We start from the raw sequence: 25,326 nt of genomic DNA, 5'->3' as shown, positions 1-25,326 counted from the left end.
CTGCACTCCAGTATGTTGTATAAACAAAGCAGCCAAATAAAGTGTGAAGATGCAGGCTCCTTTCAATGAAGGACAGATTCCAACATCAAATCATAGAAAGACATCAGTTTAAGTTTAAGCTTAAGCTAAAGCAAAAGCGTTTATTATTTTCAGGGAAGTTGTTAGGTTTTTTATTCCAGGTCAAGCTTTACCTTTGTCTGCTGTGAACACTGCAGTCGATTGGCCCAATCAGGAAGCCAGTTGTTTATACCTACAGCTGTGATCCCATGAACTTTTATGATCCTATCAACTCTGCATATTTTGAAAGGATTCTGCCAGTTGTGAGAGTAGATAGAAGGACACAGCTTATTATCCATCTCAGATAGCTGTTCTCTTTTCCTCTGCCAGCTGGAAATCTCCAAACTCTTGTCATAACTAGACATTCCTCTTCTTCCCTCTTTACATCTCTGTTAGTTTTAACTTCTCCCTCCCCATCCTCTCCTCTAGCCCACATCTTTATTCACTGCTCATGGCAACAATCTCTATTTTCCCTCATCTTTCTCTTCCAGGTTGTATTATCAGTAAATGTGGATCACAGAGATTCCTTCACAAGTACAAAAAAATAAAAAGATCCTTGAGAAGAGTAATGTTCTGTACCCTCCCTTTTGGAACATGGTTAATATTGTTAATTCAGATAATTTGATTGTACTTAGCATTAGTTAAGAGGCTAAGCCTTGGTAAGCCTTGATGGTCGGCTTACCATCGTTTGTCAAAGCATCTGGGTACATCTCCTTCAGGAGGTCGCCAAGCGTGTGTGCGTTGCCTTCAGGTGAAACGGGACGAAAAAGTTTCTGGATGAAAGGCCTGTCGCTCAGCGTCTGTAATCAGAGTACAGCAAATAAACATACAAAGACCAACTCTTTACTCTATAGAAATACTTTAAATAATTATAAAAGGTATTTTAAAAATGAAATAAAAAAACAATATATGTATATATATAAATTTGTTTTCCTTTTTCCCTAAAAGAAAAAAAAGAAACTGATTGTACTGAATCTAATTCATTTAGATAAAAGTCCACTTTACGATTATGTGCTACGTTGAGTTGGTGTCACATAACATCCAAATAAAACATTGAAGTTTTTAGTTTGTAATAGAAACATCTAGAAACATCTAATTAAAATATTTTCCCCTCCAGTCAACATGTAAAATCGATTTAGGTATTTAGGGGGAGGGAATAACTAAATATCCAGTAAAAGCTTCAGCTTTCTGTAAAACTCTGTGGGAAATTTTACACATGATTAATGGAGGTTGGAAGGTTAGGGAGTAAAAGAATCCACAACAGGATGCACGCAAGAGGCCTTGGATGAAAACCTGGTGATGTGGTGGTTTGATGAGCACGGATGTTTAAAATGTGATATTAAGCAATCTGCATTGATATTACAGATTTCACAAGTGACGCCGAGATGTTTTATTGCTTAGAATCAGTCTGGGACTCATTATCTGGTACTTTAGAGTGTGGTTGGCAGAGATGTTAGCCTCTACTGAGACTAAAAGCTCAGCTGGCATCCTCAGCTGTTTAAAGGGAAAGAACAGAATAATCAATCAGTCCATGAAAGATGAATCCAAAGCTTTCCTGATGTGTGAGACAGATCTATTAGACGTCATTGACGTTGTGACATTGATTTAAATTTTCCTAACAAGTATCTGTAACATTCAGCTGTTCTTCGGTAATTGACAGGAAGAACTATTAGATAAGATGGTGTTCAAAAGTTTCTATACCTGAAATGCACTGAAACTTATAAGGAGTTTGATCTCTGATGATATCTGCCTAATCAATATAATCTTGTTTTCCTTTTTTTTTTTTACAGTGTACAGAGTTACAGAATGAGACATGTTCTCACTATGACGAGTCTTTGAACTGTGATCACCACCAACCCCCAAGTTATTTGTGTTCTGCAAAAGAAGCTAAGTGTTTCCTACGTCGGTGCCCTGGGAAGAAGCACTAGCAAACTGTAAACGGAGTGGGTCGTGATGTAACAAGTAAACAACTATCAAATATTCTAAGAAATACAATGATGGAGTGTTTTAGTCTTAACCACATCATCCCATGGCTTACAGTGCAATAAACTTTGTGAAAGTACCAACAACCACCAGATGAAAATCTCCACAGCTGTATGACGACATTCACTTTGAAAATGTGCCATGAAACATAACTTTAGAAAATTAAAAACTTTTTTAATCAGTTACAAATAGTCATAAACCAATAGATAGCAAACTTAAGTTTAATATGTCATAAAAGGAGCAGACAAAGTGGCAGTGGCAGCTTGTAATGACACCACATCCAACATCCACACCTGATTCAACAAGATGCGTTTCAATTGTTCAAAACGTAGAGACTTGTATTACCATGAGGGCTGAAGCAATTAATCAGATTAATCATGGTTAATCGCTTATTAAAATAATTGTCAACTAATTCAGAAATCGCTTCATCGTTAACTGAAGTATAGAAACGCTAAAACATGCCTTTAGCTGACAGAGCGATCCAGCAGTAATTCTACGAAAATTGTAAAAAAAAAAAATAAAAAAAAAACATTTGCATTTGATGTAAAAACATTTGATGAAAAAAAGAACTCCTCAAGTGGAAAAGTTTGAGTTTCACATGATATCATTTTGTAAAAAAGTCTCCTTTAAGCATTTTGGGCTATCCGATTATTATGATATAGATCAGTTTAAAATGCACAGTGAAACAGTGGTTAGCAATGCTGCAATGCAGCAACAAGGTTCCGGGTTCGATTCCCAGCCAGGGGTCTTTCTGCATGGAGTTTGCATGCTCTCCCTGTGCATGTGTGGGTTCTCTTCGGATACTCCGACTTTCTCCCAGAGTCCAAAAAAAACCCCAAAAAACCATAACTGTCAGGCTAACTGGCTTCTCTAAATTCTCTTTAGGTGTGTGTATAATCGTTGTTTGTCCTGTGTGTCTCTGTGTTGCCTTGCGATAGACTGGCGACCTGTCCAGGGTGTACCCCGCCTCTCGCCCAACAATCCCTGTTCTTTGGGGTATTCCGACCTCTGTCTAGAAAGTGAACCCAAAAATAAGCTATTTTACTCACAGAGTGATCTTCCTCTGGTTAAAAAACAAAAACACAGGAGTATTTTATTTTTTATTGTTATTGACCAAAAATGAAAATGGATAACAAACCATAATCTGATTTATGCTTTTTGCAGTAAACAGAAAAAAAAGAGCAACTGTCTTTTGCACCTGCAGTATTTTCAGAGCAGGGTGGCGAACTGTGATCATGTGTCATTTCACTATAGTAGTGCACTTGTAGGCTTCAAATAGAACACTACATCAGTAAAGTGAATATTTGGTCAGTACTAACCACGTCTCGCATACCTGCTCTTTATATCATCATCTTACTTTGGTTTTCTTTGGGTCCATTGTGGTTAGGTGAGATCGAATTTATATATTTGTTCTTTTTATCCAGTGTTTATATTTTTTTAATGGAAGTCTATTCATTTTATGAACATAATTTGTCCAGCAAATGAGATCCACAATCTGCATATTTGGGATTTGACAATACTTCTGGAAATATAACGTATGTTTAAATGTAAAAACAATTCTTTAATTGAATAAAAAAAATAAATAAATAAATACACCATTTGGGTTTAACATCAAATAATCTGATCATGACAAAGGATTTACTTGCCCCCGGTTTAAATTAGAATATAAGAACCCAAATATGAGCAGAATACACCTAAAAAAAAAAACAATAAAAAGGAGAAATGCTGCATTTCCATTAATGCTAAAGAAAAACAAACATACATATAGAACTGTGTTGGTTTTGAGTCCTCTGAGCGCTATAAATATACAAGTCCAGGTTCTAAGGATGGCTGAGCAGCACTGCTCTCCATAATTAAGCCACATGTCTGGAACCTCATGCTATTACTGTTCTTCCATTACAATATGAGGAGGTGTGAGGAAATTAACATCCATCAAAGTTTTATACTGTTTCCAAGTGTAGAGCTGCTGCCTTTTACTTCAGATATGTGCAATCAGGTCAGTTTTCTTCAGTCAGAATGAGGAGATGGGAACACGTGATTTAGATTGAGGCAGTTTGGACCACCCTAAACCAATCCTCTAAACACAGTTTCTTACAAATAGATACAAATTTGCTAATGATCATAATGTATCAGGAGGAAAAAGTTGAAATTTATAAAACAAACCATTTAAAAGAGTGTCAAGTTAACATTCTAAACTAAGTAAAAATTAGGTTTCATAAGATAATTTAAACTAAATAGAAATCTCATGATAGTAAATATAAATATATCTGTTTTAATGTATTAATTGCATTAAAAATAGTTGCTCTATTTACATTGCAGCATCCATATAAACTGTAAAACTCCCTGCATAATTATAATAAAGCAATTTATATGCATGAAACAAGTGGAGCAATATGGCAATTGCCATACTGCTACACTTGTGAGAGTAAAATCTGTTGGGCTGTTTTTGGCATCAAGACAATTATTCTTATTGCCACATTGCCAGACAGGACACTGTAAAAAAAATAATAATAAAAAAAAATAAATAGTTGAAGAGACAAGCTCTCTAGTTAGATTAATACATCTGGAAAGCAACCAGCTAGTATTCATTTGCATAAAAGTAAAACGTTTGCATGAGTTTCTGTACTTCAATATGTTTTGCCACCTTTAAAACATTTGTAATATGGTCACCACTGAATTATACTGTAAACCATGGTAGGATTTCTGCTCCACCCCACCGACAAAGATCAATGGTAGAAGAAAAGAACCACCTCATGATGCAGCCTGATATCCAACCTGAGGTGTCAAACTGAGAGTTTGACACACTATAGGGCCTATTCAAGGAGCTGAGGATAGGAAACCTGCAAAGACCCGGCTCAAGTGTCAGGGAGGTAACTGCACACCACAGAGCCAGGCGAGAACAAGCAAGAGGAAGGTGGCAGCGGAGGCGCGAGGACTGGGCTCAGGTTACGCAGAAAGACTGAGTCACTGACAGGAAGCATGGCCTTTCGTGCGGGATCATAATCCAGGGCCAGAGCAGAGAGAGTGTGCTAAGTGACAGCTACTTCGTTGAATTTTTAAATAGGAGGCCATGAATTATAGAGCCGATGAGCAGACAAAAAAGATCTATTGATCCCTAAGGAGAGAAGCACGATACTATTTGGATGAAGACACTTTCTTTTCAGCTGGCATGACACCTTAGCTGGCACAGCAGCACATGGCAATACAAAGAGAGTGAGGTGTCATTAGGATTTAGGTGAAAAGATATCACCTGCTCTCGCTGATGGAAAAAGGCAGCAGAACTCAAGATGGCCTCTAATTGATGTGGGGAACATCAATCCAGCTAATTGAAGGTAAAACAATGGAGGAGAATAAAGCACTGTCAATCCATGTGCGCTTCCAGAAACAGAGTGAGGTGAGAGAAAGCATTTCCACTGGACACCGAGATCAGGGACAGGAAAATTAAAATTAGGCACAAAGAAAAATAGAAACCTGACACATTTTAATGCCATCCGTTATAGAAAAATGGGTATGACTCTTACCAGGGTTCCTACAGCATAAGGCAAGTTAAATTCAAGACTTTTAAGACTTTTTAATGCCACTTGAAATAAAAATTTAAGACCAAATTCACAAGAAAAACCTGCTTGCGACAACTTTACCCAAAGGTTTATTATAACATAAACCACTGCACTAATGTTTCAAGTTTTGAAAACCTTTCCATACAGGAATAAAGCTAAAAACAAACAAATGATGGATATATTTTAGAAATTATTTAACTGAATTCACAAACTTTGTTTTAGCAGGGAACAAAACAAATCAGTTTTAAAACCACAACATAACCAGTGCTAAGTCTTTTTTGCAGCTATTTTTCTTTGTATTGTTTTCTTAGTATGTTTTATTTGGTGATAAGTGGAGGCGTTGCAGAGACAAGGGTGGAACAAAACTGAGAAATACCGGCTGTTTCTCTGTAACTCGATTTTGACGCTTTGTGTTTCGTGCTTCGCATGTGCGACTCCACTGCCTTAAATCCCATCGTTCAGAGCTTGAATCGCTTCTTGCACAAAATCCACTGAGCCTCATGTATGTTCCCTGGTACTGGTTTTAGCCATGGAGAAAACTCTTGGCTGGATAGCAAACTTTCGTTACATTTAAACTTGCTCATGTTTTCCAGACAAAAAGTTAATGGTGCATCTCCGAAATGTCCCGGCCGCAACAACGCTTTTATTGGTTCCGCTATCGGAAAGGAACCAATAATGGCGAGCAGTTATTTATTTTTTAATAATAAAAAAAAGAAATTGTAAATTTTAACGTTTTATTTAGATTATAAAAATAAATCGTAATAAAAATAATCCTATTTATGTTTTAAATATTAAGACCTACGAAAGACTGATTTAAGACATTTTAATACCAATTAAGGCCTTAGTTTTATTTAGAGGAATTCAATGCCTTTTAAGACTTTTTAAGGACCCGTGGGAACCTTGTCTTACCTAAAATAAAATAAAAACAATGTAATAGTGGATCTTATTGTATATGTGTGATTGGGTAGTGGCGGCCTAGTGGTCAGGGCATAGAGCTTGGAATCCTGAGGTTCTGAGAATGAACCCCACTCCCACAGACTGCCACTCTGGGTCTCTGAGAAAGACCCTTAACCCCACACTGCTTCCCGGGCACCGCACAATGGCATCCCACTGCTCCCCAAGGGGATGGGTTAAATGCAGATGTAAAACTCTTAAAGGAATAGTACACCCAAAACATGATTAGCCTTCATTTTCTACTCACCCCCATGCTGAACAACACTCTGGAGTACTTTTTTGATATCTCAAATGCATCTGGAGATCTGGGAGGCTTCTTGCTGTCTGCTGACATTCAAATAATGGAGGTCTATGGCGCCCGAGGCAGAAAGGTCCATAAAAGTCCACAAAAAACGTGTCAATATTCCTCCATACTGCTCGTCCAATGTATTCCAAGTGTCCTGAGTGGGTAGCATCCAGAATTTACTTGAAATGAAGTCATTTAGAATGTTTTTAGAGCATAAACAGTAGTGTATAGGATTTCCTGAAAGCGCGCACCTGCGCGATCACGACGCTACGGAAGCCGGCAGACCAAACCAGATGAAAGTGCGCATTCAGCGTCTGCTCTGCCAATAATGCAAGCGTAGAAGAAGAAATGTGCTGTTTACCTGTGCAAAGAAAGAAACAACGAAAGAAAAATGTCTGAGGACTTCAGTGTTGAGGAAGAGCATGAGTTCTTTGCCGAGCTGAATGCGCTGGTTTGGTCTGCCGGCTTCCGTAGCGTCGTGTTCGCGCAGGTGCGCGCTTTCAGGAAATCCTATACACTACTGTTTATGCTCTAAAAACATTCTAAATGACTTCGTTTCGAGTAAATTCTGGATGCTACCCACTCAGGACACTTGGAATACATTGGACGAGCAGTATGGAGGAATATTGAAATGTTTTTTGTGGACTTTTATGGACCTTTCTGCCTCGGGCGCCATAGACCTCCATTATTTGAATGTCAGCAGACAGCAAGAAGCCTCCCAGATCTCCAGATGCATTTGAGATATCAAAAAAGTACTCCAGAGTGTTGTTCAGCATGGGGGTGAGTAGAAAATGAAGGCTAATCATGTTTTGGGTGTACTATTCCTTTAAATGTTAGATCAATAAAGTTCAATTATAAAAATTATCGTGTGTTTCATTAAAGCAGCAATGAGAATCCAGGGAAGGACGGCTTTAGTGGAGCAGCCCGTGTCTGTTGCTGTAGTAAAGTATATCTGGACGTATAGCTGGAAACTCACCCGATTATTTACCACATACAGAAGTGGCTCATCACGGAATGAAATTAAAAGATCAGAACTGAGCTCTTTAGACAGCCATTAAAATGTCAGTTATGTGTCTCATATGGCCAAAAAGATTAGATTTGAGACACATTTTCATGCTGTTTGAGAAAGTAGCTTATTTTCTGCACTATGTATCTGTGAGAAGAAAACTACCAGGTTACAGAAATTCCTCAAACACTTGAGCAATTTACTCTGTATTATGTCACAATAGAGGTTTGAAATGCAGCTCTACCTTTATATCTGGCTGAAGAAAGGAGCGCAAGTCTTCAAAAACAAAGAGTAAAGATCCATTTTATTTTTGTAGCATAGAAAGATTAACAGAATAATGTCTCATAAGGACCTTGTTAAACAGATTTCTGTATTCATCTTCAGCATAGTTGATTACTGCAACGGTGTCTTCACAGGTCTGCTTAAAAAGTGGCTCAGACAGCTGCAGCTGATCCAAAATGCTGCTGCTCACGTCGTCACTAAAACTAAGAAAGTAGAGCACATCAGCCCTAATTCTACCTCTGCCTCCTCGTAGTTCCTTGCAGTCCTTGAGGACCCATGGTGCCTGCAGAAACTGCTTTGGTGACCCCTGTTGAAGATAGACTTCCAAGAAGGATTGTATACTTTGAACAATTTACAGAAAGTCCTACACTAAGCTGATCTTCACCACCAATCAAGCTGTAGCAATTTCATTTACATATAAGCTTTCACAAATAATATCAGCATCAGTGACTGAATGTAGATATGAAGAAGGAGTCAGCAGGTTAGATATAGAACAAAATGCATGCGATGCATGTTATGCCTTCTTGGTGTGCTCTAATTTCAAGCTACTGGAGGGTCTACCCTGCATGACAACCTGGAGTCCCAGAAGCTGTCTGAAACCCTTCAAGTGTTTTGTTAGAAACTTTTGTTAAAAGAGGGGGAAGCAAAGTTAGATATGTAGATACACAAAGATATAGTTGCTCCCTACACAATATTCCTTTACTAATACACCAAAAAGTAAATAAAATAAAATTGATAATAAACGAAATATTTTTTTGGAAACCATGACAACCAGTATTTCTCCACCCTGATCCCCAGGGCCCACTGTCCTGTCTGTTTTAGGGGTTTCCCTGCTGAATCATAAAGGGTTTCTGCCAAATTTGACTGTACCCTGACAAGGTATTGCTTTTGTTTAAATCAGGTATGCTTGACCAGAGACATGTTTGTCAGAGATCACATAAAAGGTGTAAAAAAAAAAAGCAAGTTTCCAGGACACAGATGTCCACCGGCACATCACTATTCTGACATCTCGATATTTGAGTCATAATCAGAATCAATCAGAACAGATAAAAGCATCGGTTGTTTCCTCACAGCACAGCTTAAAATATGTGTGTTAGTTATTCAGCTGCTGGGCAGAGGGAAACTAAATACAGAAATATTTTCCACTGACAGTCATGTTTCATTTGAAGCTGTTACTGTAAATGCTGCAACACACACTTACCAAACAAAACAAGCATATCACCTGCTTCCCTTGGCATGTCTGCTCACAACTGTTTCCAATCCCACATTTTGTAATTGTCTGTGGAGTCACAACAGCCGCCTCACCTCTTTAGGTCATTACAAGATATCTGGAAGGCAATAAGCATTTATCCTTCGAAGCTGGTACCTTACGAAGCAGAAGTAGGTGGTTTTCTACACACAATGGGGGGGCATGGTGAGTAACACTGAGTCATGGAGTGGGAACTGAGAGGTAACTTGTTCAAAAACAATGAAGAACTGTCTAAAAGAGGTTTTACTTTCAGTAGAGTGAGGAGGTTACGCAAAAGTAAATGATCCGAATGATGATAATCAGCAAATATTAATGGCAAAGGCTTAGAGAAGTATGTTTAAGCAAAGTGATCAATAGAAATAAAGAAAAATTATATATTCTATATGCCTGAAAATGCTTAAAACTGGGGCATGTTTACTAATACAATTCAAGGAGACCCTGCAATACTTAGCTGGAAGGATAAATAAAAGGCTAAAGAAAATTCACAGTAATCCTTCACTGCTTTTTTTATGATGCAAATTTAGTGATGTACATTCTTTTTCGCCTTTTCTAATTATTCCAACGCATACATGAAACACACATATGCACGCACACAAAAAAATGCCGTCCCCGCCAAATGAGGTGCCTCCCACCCCGCAGACAGACATCAGGCCAGATGGAAATGAGCCCTCTGTTATTTGGACTGAACATTGTCATTAATTCTGTCACCATCAAACGTGTCACGTTATTTACACTAAATACCACGCTTAGGCTTTAAAGGAATCCAAGGGTGCGTGTGTATTTGAATGGTAGGAGTCTTCCTTTTGTTGAACACTTTAGATCTTTTACAATTGTCTCCTTTAAATTAGCCTTTCATTGTTTTTTTTTTAATGCTGCTTTACTTCATTTCAGACGATTAGAAGAGAAAAAGAAGCCATAGCTTATAACTTTGGGAAAGGTTGAAGAGGTATGAAGGGTAGAAGTGACGTACTGCTATGTCTCGGAAGGCCAAAATATCTTTTTTTTTAGCCTTGGATATGAATCCTGGGTTTTCATTACTGTGAGCAAATATTAAATGAACAGGAATTAATGTTTAAATTACATTGCTCTTTATGAATAAATGTGTATACAGGTTTTACCTGAAATTAGTTATTCCAGAAATGTATTTGCAAATATCCCATTTTATTAAGCTGCTTCTATAAAACCAAAAGTCCAACTCATCATTCAGTCCTTTCAAGCAGACATTAGTGCTAGGCTGTGGAATCTTACATAATTTTTAAATAGGAATTAATTAGTCACCCTAATAATTGCAAGGGCTGCAAGTTTAAGCACGTGATCCTATTCATACACACAAACGTACTAATTTAACATAGTCACTTCCTACATTTACAACCAACACAAAGGTGAATCAGTGGTACATCAGCCTCTAAAATGCACCCTTTTACCTAAAACAGGATACCATTAAAGGACCATGAGTCCCATCTTCAGTTACAGGGGCCTCTTTGTGTCTTTATACACTTGCAGTGGCTAGTAGAAGCTGGAACATCAACCTAAGTTTGACAGGAAGAGCTGGCAAAGTGGGACACACCCCACTGGAAGTAGGAAGCAGTTGCAGCAGTTTCTGTACTGCTGTTGTGCTTTCATGAAGTACAGAGACAGGAGAGGACTACAGCTGAGTTCAAATTTAAAATGAAAGAGTAAAAGCAAGTGAAAAGGACACATTAAAGAGACTGGTTAAAAAAGATCTATTTAAAAACTGTGAGAAACTATAAGTTTTCCCTCTAGTGTGTCTAATTTTAAGTGCGGAAAGATATTCCCATATTTTGTTTGGCCTAAAACAAATTTTTTTCTAAAGGAATTCACAAAAAACATATTTTCAATCAATTACCGTCATCAAAACATTACTATAGAGAGCTTTTTCACTAAAAATTAATTAAATAAATGCTTCTATTGATAAGTTTTCAATAAATATTCCACTAAATAAATAAATACCCCCATCAAAAAACATTTTAAAACTAATTTTATTTTATTTCATAATATTTCAAGATTTTGTAGTTATTTAAATATGTATGAATTACTTTATTTATTTTATAATTTACTGACTGTTATTCAGTGACTTTTATTTTCCAACTCTGTTTTCATTTTAAGCTCCTTTTATTTCATTTTCTTATATTGAAATAAGGGGGCGGGTTTTATCTGTGGGGCGGGGCTGGCTAGGATTGGCGGAGTGCATCTGCTTCGCAGTAACTCCAATCATGATGACCAATCAAATCAAAGTATTCCTTTTTTTTTTCCTGAGCTCTGTTTGGTACCGGAAGTACGAGTCTTACAATCAGCTTATTTGCGCAGATATTCATCCAGGTCGCTGTAAATAACGTAATTATGGTACTAAAAGTACTTATTTCTATCCTCAAATAACGCTTTACTAAATATTTATTGACTCTTCTTTGCCGATTGGATACTTTTTACGTTTTCTCAATTAAACTGCTTGTCTGACGTCATCATTGGACATGCGCAGAGTAGTCGGGCAAAATATGATTACACGATTTGTATCTGTATCTTAGTTGTTTCTTTCTTTAAAGTATACATTATATACCATAAGTTTGAAAATTAAAGAAAAACAAAGCTTGAAAAGAGTATATTTATGAATAAATACAAAGCTGAAAAACTTAGCTCCTGGAAGTAGCATAGGATCCCATTTCTGGGATGGATCAGCATCAGACAGGTGATATTATTCTCTACATAAGTCTGAGATGCTTCTGTTTAAAGACATCTGTTGAATAAATATAGAAACATCAGAAGCATTCTGCAAAATTATGACAAAAAAAAATCTTTTATTCTTCTCCTGTTTGATATTTTCCAAGCTAGTTCCTGTGTCACTCCTGAGTCGCTGAACTCTTACCAGCACTGCTCGACAGATAAAACTCCGCCCCCTCATTTAAATACAAGAATATATAATAAAACAAGCTTAAAATACAAATTGGATTTCAAAAATAAAAGTAGCTGAATATGTAAAGCAGATTTACAAAATAAATGTCACAAAATAATACACTATTATAAAATAAATAATAAAATAAATGAATTAGGTAATAATCAATATTTGAATAACTAAAAAAATCTTGAAATATAACAAAATAAAAATAATTTTAACATGTAAAACTTTTTTCTAGAGCTGTGAAAATAATATCCTTAATGCTCTGTTAATTTGTGACAGTATAGAAGCTGCAGCAGTAACTTCAGTTCTTGTATTTAAACACAGCTGATCCAGTAACACAGGAAATTTTAATTTAAAAGCATGTAAACGATAGTATTACAGCCCATATGAGCATTTCATATTGGCCCATTCAAGGACAGTCACTCCGAAATAAAAACTTTCCCCAATTGTATTTCTTCTGTTCATAATTAACTCTTTTTGTTTACATTTTATGCCAGACTTTCCAGACTTTTTATAGTTGTAAATATTTAGCAGTTAGTAGGATTCAAACCACATTCTTTCCACAACAAACCAGAGATTTTAGGAATGATGCTTATTTTTCTTCAGCGTATTTGGAAATCACGTAGTGAGGCTATAAAAGGCTTTGATGCTGCAGTTGTCATGAAACCCTGGCAGCTCATAAATGACCAAAGAAACTTTCAATTAGGCCTAAAGCTGGAATGGTCTGGCCTCACTCTCCCCGCCAACAGTTAGATGGCTTTACAGCAAGTGCATGCCTGGGAAGGCGTGTCGGTTTGGTTTGACTGCATGTTTCAGTCTGCCACTTTAAAGAGCTGTTTTTATGACTAAAAGCAAGAATGCTTTTCTCAGAGTATTAAAGAATTTATGGATATTTCAAAGATGTGAAAGTTAAAGACAAAGCATTTACTGTTTTTGCAAAAAAAATGTTGAAAGTGACTGACAGCTTTGCATCCTCACCCCCACCCATTGTTGTTGTGCAAAATGTAAATGCAGCCATATGTGGAGACGACCAGACTTTATTAAAACTTGTTGTGCTTTAAATTTATACACACTGGAAATTACCAGCTGTCAAAGTTGTTATGGTGATGGAAAACATGGTAGGAAAATTAGCACCAGTATTTATTACTTAGAAGTCCTGTTGTTTTCTTATCATAAAAAAACTTTTTTTCTGTTCCATTAGGTGTCGTTTCAGGCTTGGTTTGTTTTCTGATTGGTTTAACCTCCGTTTTCTGGGTCTAGACAATATAAATATATATTTTTATTTACTTTACATACAATATAAAGTAAATAAATATTGTTAATTTAGTTTTTTATTAATTCATCTTCTTTACTGGTAACTCTTCAAAGTTTCTACATCTTATTTTTTTAAGCCTTTTTTTAACAAGAGGCATATCTGAATATATATCACTTTTGACACAAAAGAATATTCATTTTTAATGAAATATTAGTTGTGTTCTGGTGCCATTTCAAACAACCCAGAAACAGACATGCCTTTACTGCGATGCCGCCTCTCGCTGTCTGGGTATGGCATATGTAAGGAGCACTGCAGCATCGTTATGAAACCACTCTGTTAGGCTCCCTTTTAAGGAGGACTGAGAAAAGTCAGAGACCTAACACAACTGTAAGATCCATTTTTAGCAACTTTGGACAGAAAATAAAAAAAGAATAAACAGACAGTTGCTGTTACTGTCCAGATTAGCAGCTTAAACAGCCACTTTGTCTCAAGTTTAAGCAGAAGAGATGGGTCTCTGCCTCAAAGCTCCGCTCACCGCACTAAGAAAGTGGGTATGTTGATTAGTTGTTTTTCATGAGAAAGGACGGGCAGCTGCTTAGGAAGTAGATTTCAGGAGCATTACTCAGACGTGCATAAATAAAGATCATGGAAAAGTGATTTTGCATCATAAAGATCTTTTTTTTTTTTTTAAGTACTATTATTCTTGGAATTAGATTTTTTTTGTAGACTTTGATATCATAGCATAACATTTTTTTGTATTATTTTTTAGTATACAGGTCAAATTTATGTGCCCTGGGAAGAACAGACCCTGCATGAACCGCAAGGCCAGGAAGATCCCAGATGCTATGTTGACAGGTGATAGGGACCCTAGCAGAGACCCTGGAAGGGTCTCCCAACGCAAACAGGCTCTGGGTCATGGGTGAGACAAAGGCTGGTTCAAAACGAATCAATGATGAAGAAGAAATCAAGGCACGTGATGTTGCACGGTACAGAGGAGCTTGGACCCCACCCTTGAGCCAGGCTTGGCATTGGGGTTTGTCTGAGAGTGCATGGCGACTGGGTCCTTCATCAAGGTAACTGGCAGGGCACAACCCGAAGGAGCAACGCAAGGCCATGCCCCAGTGGGCCCACCACCTGCAGGGGGAACAATGGATTTATACTGGCTAGAAATAGTTGGGCTCTCCTCCACACATCGGCTCTAGAACCAAACTCATTGAGGAAGGCTGGACTCACTTCTACTCTGGAGTGACCCGTGGGGAGAGACAGAAGGCGTATGCCTTTGCCTTTGAATGGGAAGGGGGTCTCTGACTGTTGTTTGGGGTTATGGGTGGAACGGCATTACGGTGTACCAGGCCTTCTTAGTGTCCGTGGGGGGATGTTGGACAGCGTCCCCCACGGGGATTCCATTATTCAGCTGGGGTGCTTCAACGCCCATGAGGGAAACAACGGTCACACCTTGAAGCGTCGCCCTCCAGTTCTTAACCCAAACAGTGTTTCATTACTTGTCCATAATAAACTGAACTTATATATCACTAAATTTTTTTGCACCATGTTTTTTTCTTGTACACTGTTTACATTTGATCACTGTTGCACTTTAAGGAATGGAAATGTCATGAAAGATGCACAAAATGAATTTTTGTTTTGTATACACTGTGTATATGAAATGACAATGAAAATGTGTCTAAGTCTAAACACCATGTTCAACCTTAAGGATGTCCAATGGTGCACTTGGCACAAGGACCCCTTCGTTGTGACCGTCAGCCGCATGGTTTGGACATTTGGGTAAAGAGAGGGGGCAGAGCTGTCACCTGGTGGTGAACTAGATATGCTACTGAACTAGAGGAGGAAGAAGGACAGACTCGGTAGGCCTAAGCGAGTACCGGGGGGTCTCCTCGTCTGGTTGAGCCCTCGGTCAGAGACCTGTTCCAACTCCTACCTCTGGCAGACCTTCTCCCAGATTCCAGGGGAGACTGGAGATAAGGAAGTCTGAGTGGGCCATTTTTTCTGCCTCCATTGTCGACGCGGCCACCCATAGCTGGGGCTGTCAAGGTCTGCAATGCCTGTAATGGCAATCCCCAAACCCTGTGGTGGATAAGAGCAGTAAAGGATGCTGCCAGGCTGAAGAAGGACTTCTACCAAGCCTGGTTGGATTGTGGTACTTCTGAGGCAGCTAGCAGATATCATGAGGCCATTACCCGGGCCGTTGCTGAGGCAAAAACTTGGGCCTGGGAGGTGTTTGAAGAGGCCACGGAGAGAGAATATTGGCTGGGCTTGAAGCGATACTAGCATATCTTCTGGCACCACGGAAGGGGGATGCAGTGCTTTGCTAACACTGTTTACAGATAGAGAGGGGAGCTTCTGACCTTGAAAGAGGACATTGTTGAATGGTGGAAGGAATACTTTGAGGATCTCCTAAATCCAGCTGATAAACATCTTGTGATGGAAGAAGAGACAGGGTGCTCAGGGTTGACACAAAAGGCTCAATAAAGAACGAGTTGAAATGCAACTCACCCCAATGGAAAATCATACCCCCGACCCCAGACACATTTTACACATGCAACTGAGCCGCTTAGTGCCAAGCAACCCTAAGAGCCTGGGCCAAATGTGGTGATGAGTTAACTGAGGGTCTGATCAGGAGAATAGGTGTCAGAATGACGAGTACTTATGTGGAATCTTTTAAGTCAGGGTCTCTGCTTTATATCACATTAAGTAATCCAAACACATCCACATGCTAATGGTGGTAAGCCACATTTTTACCCCAGCTACCCTGGGACACACTAACAGAAACATTCTGCCATACATAGGCACAACTGGGCCCTCTGACCACTTGTAGAATAAGGACTACGGTTAGCTTAGCATAGCTTAGCCTCACTGTAGCATGGAGAGTGAGCAGAGGGATGCTGGGGGAGTTTTCTTATTACCAGAGTGGGAAGGAGGCTTTGTGGAGCCCAGTGGCACTGCAGCCTTACCAGCTTGAGCCATTTGCTTCAAGATGTTGACATAGCAATGCCTGGAGCAGTTTATGCAGACACGGCAGAGGACACGATGACTCACTATGGAGGCGTGTCTGAGTGAGTTGTCTTTACGCCTGGACGCGGGGCAATGATAATTAAAACTTGTATCAGCACGTACCATTTCAACAGAACATTCAACAGCAATAGAAGACAGTTTTAAGACAAATATTGATGAAATAATGCCATCAGAGGTAAGAAAGCTATAAATACTGAAGCAAAAAAAAAAAGGTCAACCTATAAGTCGCTTTTTATTTGCAAATCCCTTTAAAACTGTCCCTTTTGTCATACTAGAATATATTTTTATTTTCTTAATACAACGATGGGGTTAATTGTGGACTTTAGCCTGGTCTGTTGTGATTCATCGTCAAAGAGTCACCCCTGCTCTCTCACTAGTGCATCCACTGCAACAGAGAAGTAACGTAGCCAAGTGGACAACAGCATGTAGCGCATCGCATGTACGTGGTCATCCCTGGTAAATCTGACAATAGAGGCAGTAGTTAATAGAAAAAAGCTGATTTTACATGCCTTGCAATTATCAGAGCATACCAGGAAAGAAAAAAAATAATAATTTAATTCGACTTTTAAACTTAAATAATGCTCATTTACAATAGCACCCCATAGTTTACACTTTTTATCTGCAAAAAGGCAGATTTTCAGGTGAGTTACACTTTAAAGACATAAAAAGAAGGCAATAAAACCACAATAGTGAAAGAAAAGACAGGATCCAAGGAAGGAAAGAAAGAAAGGAGACAAGGATAGAATGAAGCAAAAATTATTACTGTCACGTATTGTTATTTTTTTCCAAATATTTGGAGACTTGAAAAATACCAAACTCAGATTCCAAATTTTTAATGCTGTATAGGATCCCTGTTTCATATTTGTCTAATCAGTCATGTTGCTCCTTGCATTCGATTTAAAGAGGCTTTCCCCTAACTGTCTGGTTTGAGGCAGGCTCATTTTTTCCGTTAAGAATCAGCCTCTTATTCATCCAATCTCATCCATCTTTTTTCTCCTCCAAAGGGACTTTTTACCTGAGTCAGGATAACGCTACTAATGCATGGTGGAAACACCCGACCTAAAGCTGCCTGTCTGCTTCTGACTTTTCTTCCCGCACTTTGCCCTGGAAGCTCGCCTGCTGCCCCAACTTGGGGCAATAAAATTGCAGCCAAAAAAGGTTGTAACACATATCAAAAGCCTCAAAAAACAAAAACATGCTGTCTGTAGCAAGGGGGCTTTCACCGCTTGGATGTCGAATATATCAAAGGTCACAAAGACAAGTAAGGACATGTTAAAGCATGTTTGGGTTGATTATCAGAAAGGATTAAAACGAGATTTTATTTCGTATAAAGACCTATGAATCATGTCATATCTAAAAAAAAGTTCGTTAGTCATGGTTTTTGGTTTGGGAAAATTGGCATAAAGCAAAACTTTTGCAATTAACTGGAAGTAAAGGTGAAAGTTGATTGTGTTCCAGAACAGGGTGCAAATTTACAGTCTGACAGATGATTTATTATTACATTATACTATTCACCTGCACAAGAATAATAACTTGAATAAAAATTACACAAAACCAAATCCTTTTTTTTCCTCTTAACTTGTCAAAGCTTGTAGGTGCATGATGTAGAAAACCAAGTCATGATCGAATGGAAAACAGTGACTGAGTTGTTCTTGCAGCTGATACAAAAATGGTTGATTTTATACAGCCCACTGTCTCCCTCTACAGGTCAACCACAGCTCTACATCCATAACCCAAAAGTAAGTTTAAGAGTTGTTTATTGACAGAATAACTTTTGATGAAATACTTTTGTTTCTTTTATTGTTGCAAATGCATGTTTTTTAGGATTTGTTTGTTACCTGGTATATTCTGAAGGGGATGTATCTAAAGCCTCCATCCTCAGTGGGATATTCCATCAGCTTCCTGTTCATTGCCCAGAACTGGTCAAACTTATCTGGAGTAACATAAAAAAAAATACATACTGATAAGAATCTGTAAAATCACAGCAGAAAGCCATTTAAAAAGCCATTAATGGCTGGTGGAAAAAACCCAACCTAAACATGTTAGTCTGCTTAAACTCAACCATGAATCCATTATTTACATTTTTAAGTACAATTTACACTTATTAAATCTAAACTTCAACATAATTAATGTTAATGCTTTCATGTATCAAGAAAAGCATTGGTCGTAGTAAGTTATAACATGGTATTGCTGTTTAAAGTTCTATATCAAATGTAATTGTATCCATTAACCATGGATTAATAAGGCTAAACTGGCTAAAACATTTAAATAAGTCCTCTAAAAATGCATATAAGGTAGGTTATATTGATCATTCAAAGTCTTTTTTTACTTTTTCAAATATTCTTTAAGCTAAACACTTAAGTGTGAAATTATCTGAAGATAAATTAGTTAAAAAATGCACCAGAGATAAATATTTTGTGATATAATAGACAATTTTACAAAAGCAGCATACAAATAATTAAATGACTTAAAGTAGGAAACTTATCTTTATAATTCTATATTGAAGAATACCTTACTATTTCTTATATTTTTAAGAAAATATTCTTATATTTCCTTCAAAAAAAAAACAGAACCCTTCTTTTTTGTTTGACTTTTCAAACAGGCTTGTAAAATCACATCACATCTCTGTCTATTGGCTGCTATGTTCATACAGGGGTTCCTGATGTCAAAAATTTTCTTAATGTCTGTTTTTGTAAATTAGGCTTTCCAAGATCCAACGCTGGGGTATGACAAAAAAAAATATTGATTGGGGTTTGAATTGATTATCAAATGCAGTATGAAGTCTCCAAAAACACATATAAATAGAAACCTATAAAACTGTCCCTTTAATAGTTTTAAAGGGACAGTTTTATAGGTTTCTATTTCTGTTGTGAATCTGTGTAAATTTCGCTCAGGTTTGATCAGCATCATCATCTTTTTTGTAAAGCACTTTAAAACAGCTAAAGCTGAAAACAAAGTGATGAACATTGCTAAAAAATAATAAACACTATAATAATTGAATAATAATTGATCTCACGTTGGAGAAATTTACCTCTGCATTTAACCCATCACCTTCGGGAGCATTGGGCTGCCATCGTGGGGCGCCAGGGGAGCAATGTGGGGTTAAGGGTCTGGCTCAAGGACCCTTTGTAGCAACCTTTGGGGCTCAAACTCAGAACCTCAGGATTCCAAGCTCTATGCCCTAACCACTAGGCCACAACCTATATTGTATTTTATAAAAGAATAATATATAATAAGGAAATAATAACAATAAAATAAGAGTAAAATAGTTTGGGCTGTGATGTAAAAACCCAAATCAGATTCTAACGTCAGTGTTTTTAGCTGGCCATAATGTGCGGCACTTTCTTAATTTCTTGTCTCTTTTACAGATCATTTTCTCTGCAGACCGCCCAATCTGACATTGCTCAAACTTTTTTTTTTTTTAAAGCTAAGGGATTCTTCAAAATTTAGGCCAAAGAGTCCTTTTGAGTGCAACCAGACAGTCAATAACTGTCCTCTTAATGTTTATATCCACACTGCAAATACCACCTTAAAGACACAAAAAAAAGGAAACTTTCTAAAAAAAAAAATTCAGTTAAATCCGGAATAGAAGACAACGAGGATCTTGCAAATCAACCTTTCTGTTGGTGGGATTACTTAAGACGAGAGGAAAAGTTTACACAAAAACGGAAAGAGAGACTTCACAAAGCATGAGGCGGTTTCAAACCTGCCGTCGATATAAACGTTCTGGTTTTGCTTCTCTTGGATGAAAGTTAAACACCTCTCTGTTTCAATTCTCCTTAGGACATGAGAGTTTTAGCCGAGATGCAGTTTCATCTCTCACTTTCTTGTGTGAGGCAATTCTTTCTTTCTGGATTATTTAAATCCTCTTGTATCTCCCTCCTTTTAAAGATGTTTATAAAAAGCCTTTAACACCTTTTGCATCGACATATCAGATATCAGTCAGTGGCTTCTAAGCTTTATTTTCTGTATCCTCCTTGTTTTATTAAGATGTGTGGCTTATTTCTTGCTCACTCATTTAGTTTCAGGGAAAAGTGGAGAGGAGATAAGCAGCTGATGCTCTGTCGGTTTGAGGCCTTAGGGTTTTTCACAAACTTCTAAAGTTTTTTACTGCAACATGCTCCGAGCGGCTCAGGCGGTTGCGGCTTAAAAACACACAACCGAGAAACTTGAGGAATCATTTCACAAATTGTTTGCATAATAAAGAGCTGCTTTGCTGGTAATGCAACCCTTCTTTTCTCTTGCATTAAACCTTCGGAGTTATTCATAAGGAAAAGCAGTTTTTAATCAACCTTCCTGTCGGCTTGAAAATAATTTAACTTTAGCTGGTTTAAACTAACAAGAAATAAATTCCATCAAATCGTAATTTAAAAAAAAACTACTAGAGTAAGAATCATCATTATTACTTCGATACAATGATGAATATTGAATTCATTTAAGTTTTTTCATTAATGCTTAAAGTAACACAGTGCCCTATAGGAACAGGCTTTTCAGAATTTTTAAACAGAAGGTGAGCCATGTTCATTTAGTCTACAGATGTGATGCAGGAACTTTAGAATTTCTTTGTTAAAATCCGTCACATTTGTTAATATTAACGTGTTTGTTCAAATGTGTTATGGGAATAAAAAAAATAAAAAATCACACAAACTTTAACCATCCTCTTTTATTCTAAAGGCTTTTGTTGTGAAAGTTTACCTTTTGTCACCTAGTGAGGGTTAAAATTAGGGATGGAACGGTTTATGAAAACCGTCCGAACCGTTCAGTTCGACTGTCTCGGTTCGATTTGTGCGCTGCTCCTTTTTCTCATAGGCGAAGAGTTTACACTCCAGAGCAGAAGGTGGCGGTACTGCGACCAAAGCCAACCACCAGTAGTAAACAAGAAGAAGAAGAAGCGAAGCAGCGTAGCCGGGTGTAGCAGTAAAAAAAACTGTTGTGCTGTTTATAGGTCTGCTGTATGGGACAAACTTTGCATTTAGAGTGACCTACGATGACGGCGGAAAGAAAGTTGTGGATAAAAGTGCAACAGTGTGCAAGCATTGTGCAACACGTGTTATACTATACAAGACATAATAGATTTTCCTAACAATCAACATATACCGAACCGAACCGAAAACCGTGACCACGAAACCGTGAACCGAACCGTTAAATTCCCTTTAACTGCTGTCACAGCGGCCCGCTGTCGCCATGGGCTGTAGCTACCCGACAACGGCGACTAATAACAAAGAAAAGTGGAGGAGGAGTTACGTCACCAATGGGGCAAAAAGCAGTGATCATCTGTCCGAACGGTGAGTTAACTTAGTTCGCTATGAAGTCCACTATATAGCCCCCGCTGTATGTGGACTCAGTAAGCTTGTATGAGCTATGAGAACAGTGTATTTTAAACAAGGCGTGCACGAGGAGAAACGGGCTGGTGCATGCTCTTTGCACACACATTTTCCTTTTTAATGGAGAGGGCGGGTCTTTTAAAAAATCCTCCATAATACCTTTAAAGGAATAGTACACCCAAAACATGATTAGCCTTCATTTTCTACTCACCCCCATGCTGAACAACACTCTGGAGTACTTTTTTGATATCTCAAATGCATCTGGAGATCTGGGAGGCTTCTTGCTGTCTGCTGACATTCAAATAATGGAGGTCTATGGCGCCCGAGGCAGAAAGGTCCATAAAAGTCCACAAAAAACGTGTCAATATTCCTCCATACTGCTCGTCCAATGTATTCCAAGAGTCCTGAGTGGGTAGCGTCCAGAATTTACTCGAAACAAAGTCATTTAGAATGTTTTTAGAGCATAAACAGTAGTGTATATGATTTCCTAAAAGGGCGCGCCTGCAAGTTCTCAAGCCTACGGAAACTGCGGCAGACCAAACCAGATGAAAGTGCGCATTCAGCGTCTGCTCTTGATAACGCAAGCGTTCTTTGCAAGCGCAAAGAAAGAAACAACGAAAGAAAAATGTCTGAGGACTTCAGTGTTGAGGAAGAGCATGAGTTCTTTGCCGAGCTGAATGCGCACTTTCATCTGGTTTGGTCTGCCGCGGTTTCCGTAGACTCGTGAACGCGCTTTTAGGAAATCCTATACACTACTGTTTTTGCTCTAAAAACATTCTAAATGACTTCGTTTCGAGTAAATTATGGACGCTACCCACTCAGGACACTTGGAATACATTGGACGAGCAGTATGGAGGAATATTGACACGTTTTTTGTGGACTTTTATGGACCTTTCTGCCTCGGGCACCATAGACCTCCATTATTTGAATGTCAGCAGACAGCAAGAAGCCTCCCAGATCTCCAGATGCATTTGAGATAGATTTTCAAGTTTGAAAATGTGCATGTTTTCATACATTATTTGTTATGCATGTGTCTAGATAACAATGATTGTAGTTAGCCAAGTTGGAGTTTCCTGCTCCGACGTGGGCACAGATATCGCCACTGTGCTAGCCACGAGCATGCCTTTCACTGGGGGCGTGTAGCAGTTCTCGCCGTAAAGCGAGACCCACTCTTGCGATGCACGAGACTTCTGAGCCTGTGGGTGCGGGCCGAGGGCTCCTGCAATTGCAAGTACGGTATTTCCCCTACAGACCACCAGGGCGGCCGAGAAAACCTTTGTTCGACCTGAAATGACTCATTTAATCATCCAAAACGTTATGGAACACATTAATTAACTGAAAAATGTTGCTTTAATCAGAAAGTACCTAATAATAATAATGATGATGATATCACTACATATCACCAAATTGATTATCATCACGCCTAATGATAACAAGTGAAATGAGCCAGACCCTTCTTGAATTCACGCGTCTAAAAATGCTAACTTGGCATTAGCTGCAATCATAGTAAACATACGGTGGCAGTTGGAGGCTGAGGACGTCAAGTTGCTCACTCTTCTTCCTCTCTGTATCTTGATTGGGAAACTTTGTTAAATATTACCTGTTTCAGCGTGATGGACAGAAAAATAACCATCTATGAACACCTTCAGATCTATTTTACTCGTCTGTAAAAACCCCCATGCAGTAAGAATAACCTAATCTTTCCCAGACATAACGAGTGTGTTCTCCAGATGATAACACACAGATAAAACCAAACAGTTTATGAAAGCAACAAACATGTAGGTGGATTAGTTGCAGAATTACAACATGTGTGGATCTGGGTGTTAAATCAGTAAATGTGGGACTGCAGAATTGAATGTCGTTTCCCTTGCAGCTGCTTGTGGTCTCAGTGTACACATGCATCTTACCGTTCTGCAGGCCCATCCACAGCTGCTTGTGGTCTTTTTTCTGCATGTCATTGACGACTTGGCTCTTGTGCTTGAGGGCGTCCGCCTCCTTGATGCTGGACATGAAGTGAGCCTCCACTACGGAGTTGGACGAGCAGTGCAGCAGGTCCCTGTCTGGGAAATTCTGCCAAACAGTCACACATTTCATTAAGGGCTGAATTACAATTATAGCAAAAAAAGACTAAACGCCTCCAAAATGGAAAATTCAGAGGCAGCAGTTAGTTTGTGCATGACCTAAAAATCAAACCATTTTTAGTAACTAATAACAATTTATATTGCACAAAACCCTTTTAAATAATCTTCATTATTCTGTATTAGGCATGGGTGTTGCGTTACATCTGATTTGACTGAGCTGAGAAGAAATGGCGTTAGCTTCGATGAAACTGTGGGTTTGATGCACTTCCTTTGTTTAGTATTTACACTAACAATGTGACTAACTCCTACCTTAAAGTGCACAGTGATGTTCCAGGGTAAGACTGTATTGGAGGCATGAAGATCAAACAGAACTCCTATAGGGTAGTGCCTGGAATGAGAAAAATTGAAAACAAATCAAAACAATAAAACCAGGAGAAACTCTTATTATTCAGCTAAAACTGGAAAAGGAAACTGCAAAACCAGATTTTATTTAGTTATCTAAATGAAAGCAAACTATCTCCCCACTCTTGTACTTGTTTTACTTTTACCTCCAAATTCATATTCACAAATAAACATATGTAGCTGTAAAAAAAGATATAAAAAAATCTGTCATTTGAATAACTTAATTGATTAAACAGATTGTTTCAACAATATTTGTTCCTTCATGTTAGAAAATGTGGGAGAAACATTTAATGTTCTTTTTTAAATGCATATACCTAATCAAAACTAGGAATCACCTATTTTGCCATTCAGCTGTTAGCTGTACAATAAGGCCTCCTTGTGGTCAAAGTATGCCACTGCATCCTATTTAACATTTATTTCAAAGATGTTTGGAACTTGTTCATTTCCGATACGATATGGATATTGCAGCTTTGAGAATTTGCAAATACAAATTCTGACCCAATGTGACATCAGCATGAATCATATCGCCGTTTATTGCTTCTTTTACATTGTAAAATGTTAGAAAGGCTTCCCCAAGTGATATGAATAAAACAAGAGTCAATAAACCAAAGGCATGAAAATAACCGACCTATGAAAATTATTAAATGAGTTACAGGAACTTTTAAAACAAGCAGAGTTTCTATCAGTGTGAAAATATGTGAGATTTTAGATGCCGGACGATAAAATCAGATATTAGTTTTTTTGGGTAATATCGAACCGATATCCAATATTAATATGGGATCAGGACATCAATAAGTAAATAGATAAACCGATCCCAGACAAATTTTTGGAAGTATGGAGTGTTTGGGAGAAAAGGATGATCAAAATTAGTCAGTGTAGTTAATAATATCATGCATTAACAGTAATGTCTACCATCAGCTTTGTTTCAATTTTAATCATGCAAACA

The 25,326-nt window shown here is 38.1% G+C and overlaps 1 protein-coding gene across 1 annotated transcript in view; it reads right to left on the bottom strand.

Moving 5' to 3' along the window:
* The window catches only part of atg5 (autophagy related 5), a 52,467-nt gene that overhangs the window by 23,924 nt on the left and 3,217 nt on the right, over nucleotides 1–25,326 (bottom strand). The window contains exons 4-7 of the mRNA XM_015390726.1: nucleotides 24,288–24,366; nucleotides 23,805–23,967; nucleotides 18,412–18,506; nucleotides 740–857 (exon numbers count right to left, since the gene is read on the bottom strand). Coding sequence (XP_015246212.1) covers nucleotides 740–857; nucleotides 18,412–18,506; nucleotides 23,805–23,967; nucleotides 24,288–24,366 — 455 coding nt within the window. The remainder of the gene's footprint in view (nucleotides 1–739; nucleotides 858–18,411; nucleotides 18,507–23,804; nucleotides 23,968–24,287; nucleotides 24,367–25,326) is intronic.

Source organism: Cyprinodon variegatus, unplaced genomic scaffold (genome assembly GCF_000732505.1).
Source record: "Cyprinodon variegatus isolate N-32 unplaced genomic scaffold, C_variegatus-1.0 Scaffold0, whole genome shotgun sequence".
Taxonomy (NCBI): Eukaryota; Metazoa; Chordata; class Actinopteri; order Cyprinodontiformes; family Cyprinodontidae; genus Cyprinodon; species Cyprinodon variegatus.
This window is presented reverse-complemented; position numbering and strand designations above follow the sequence as displayed.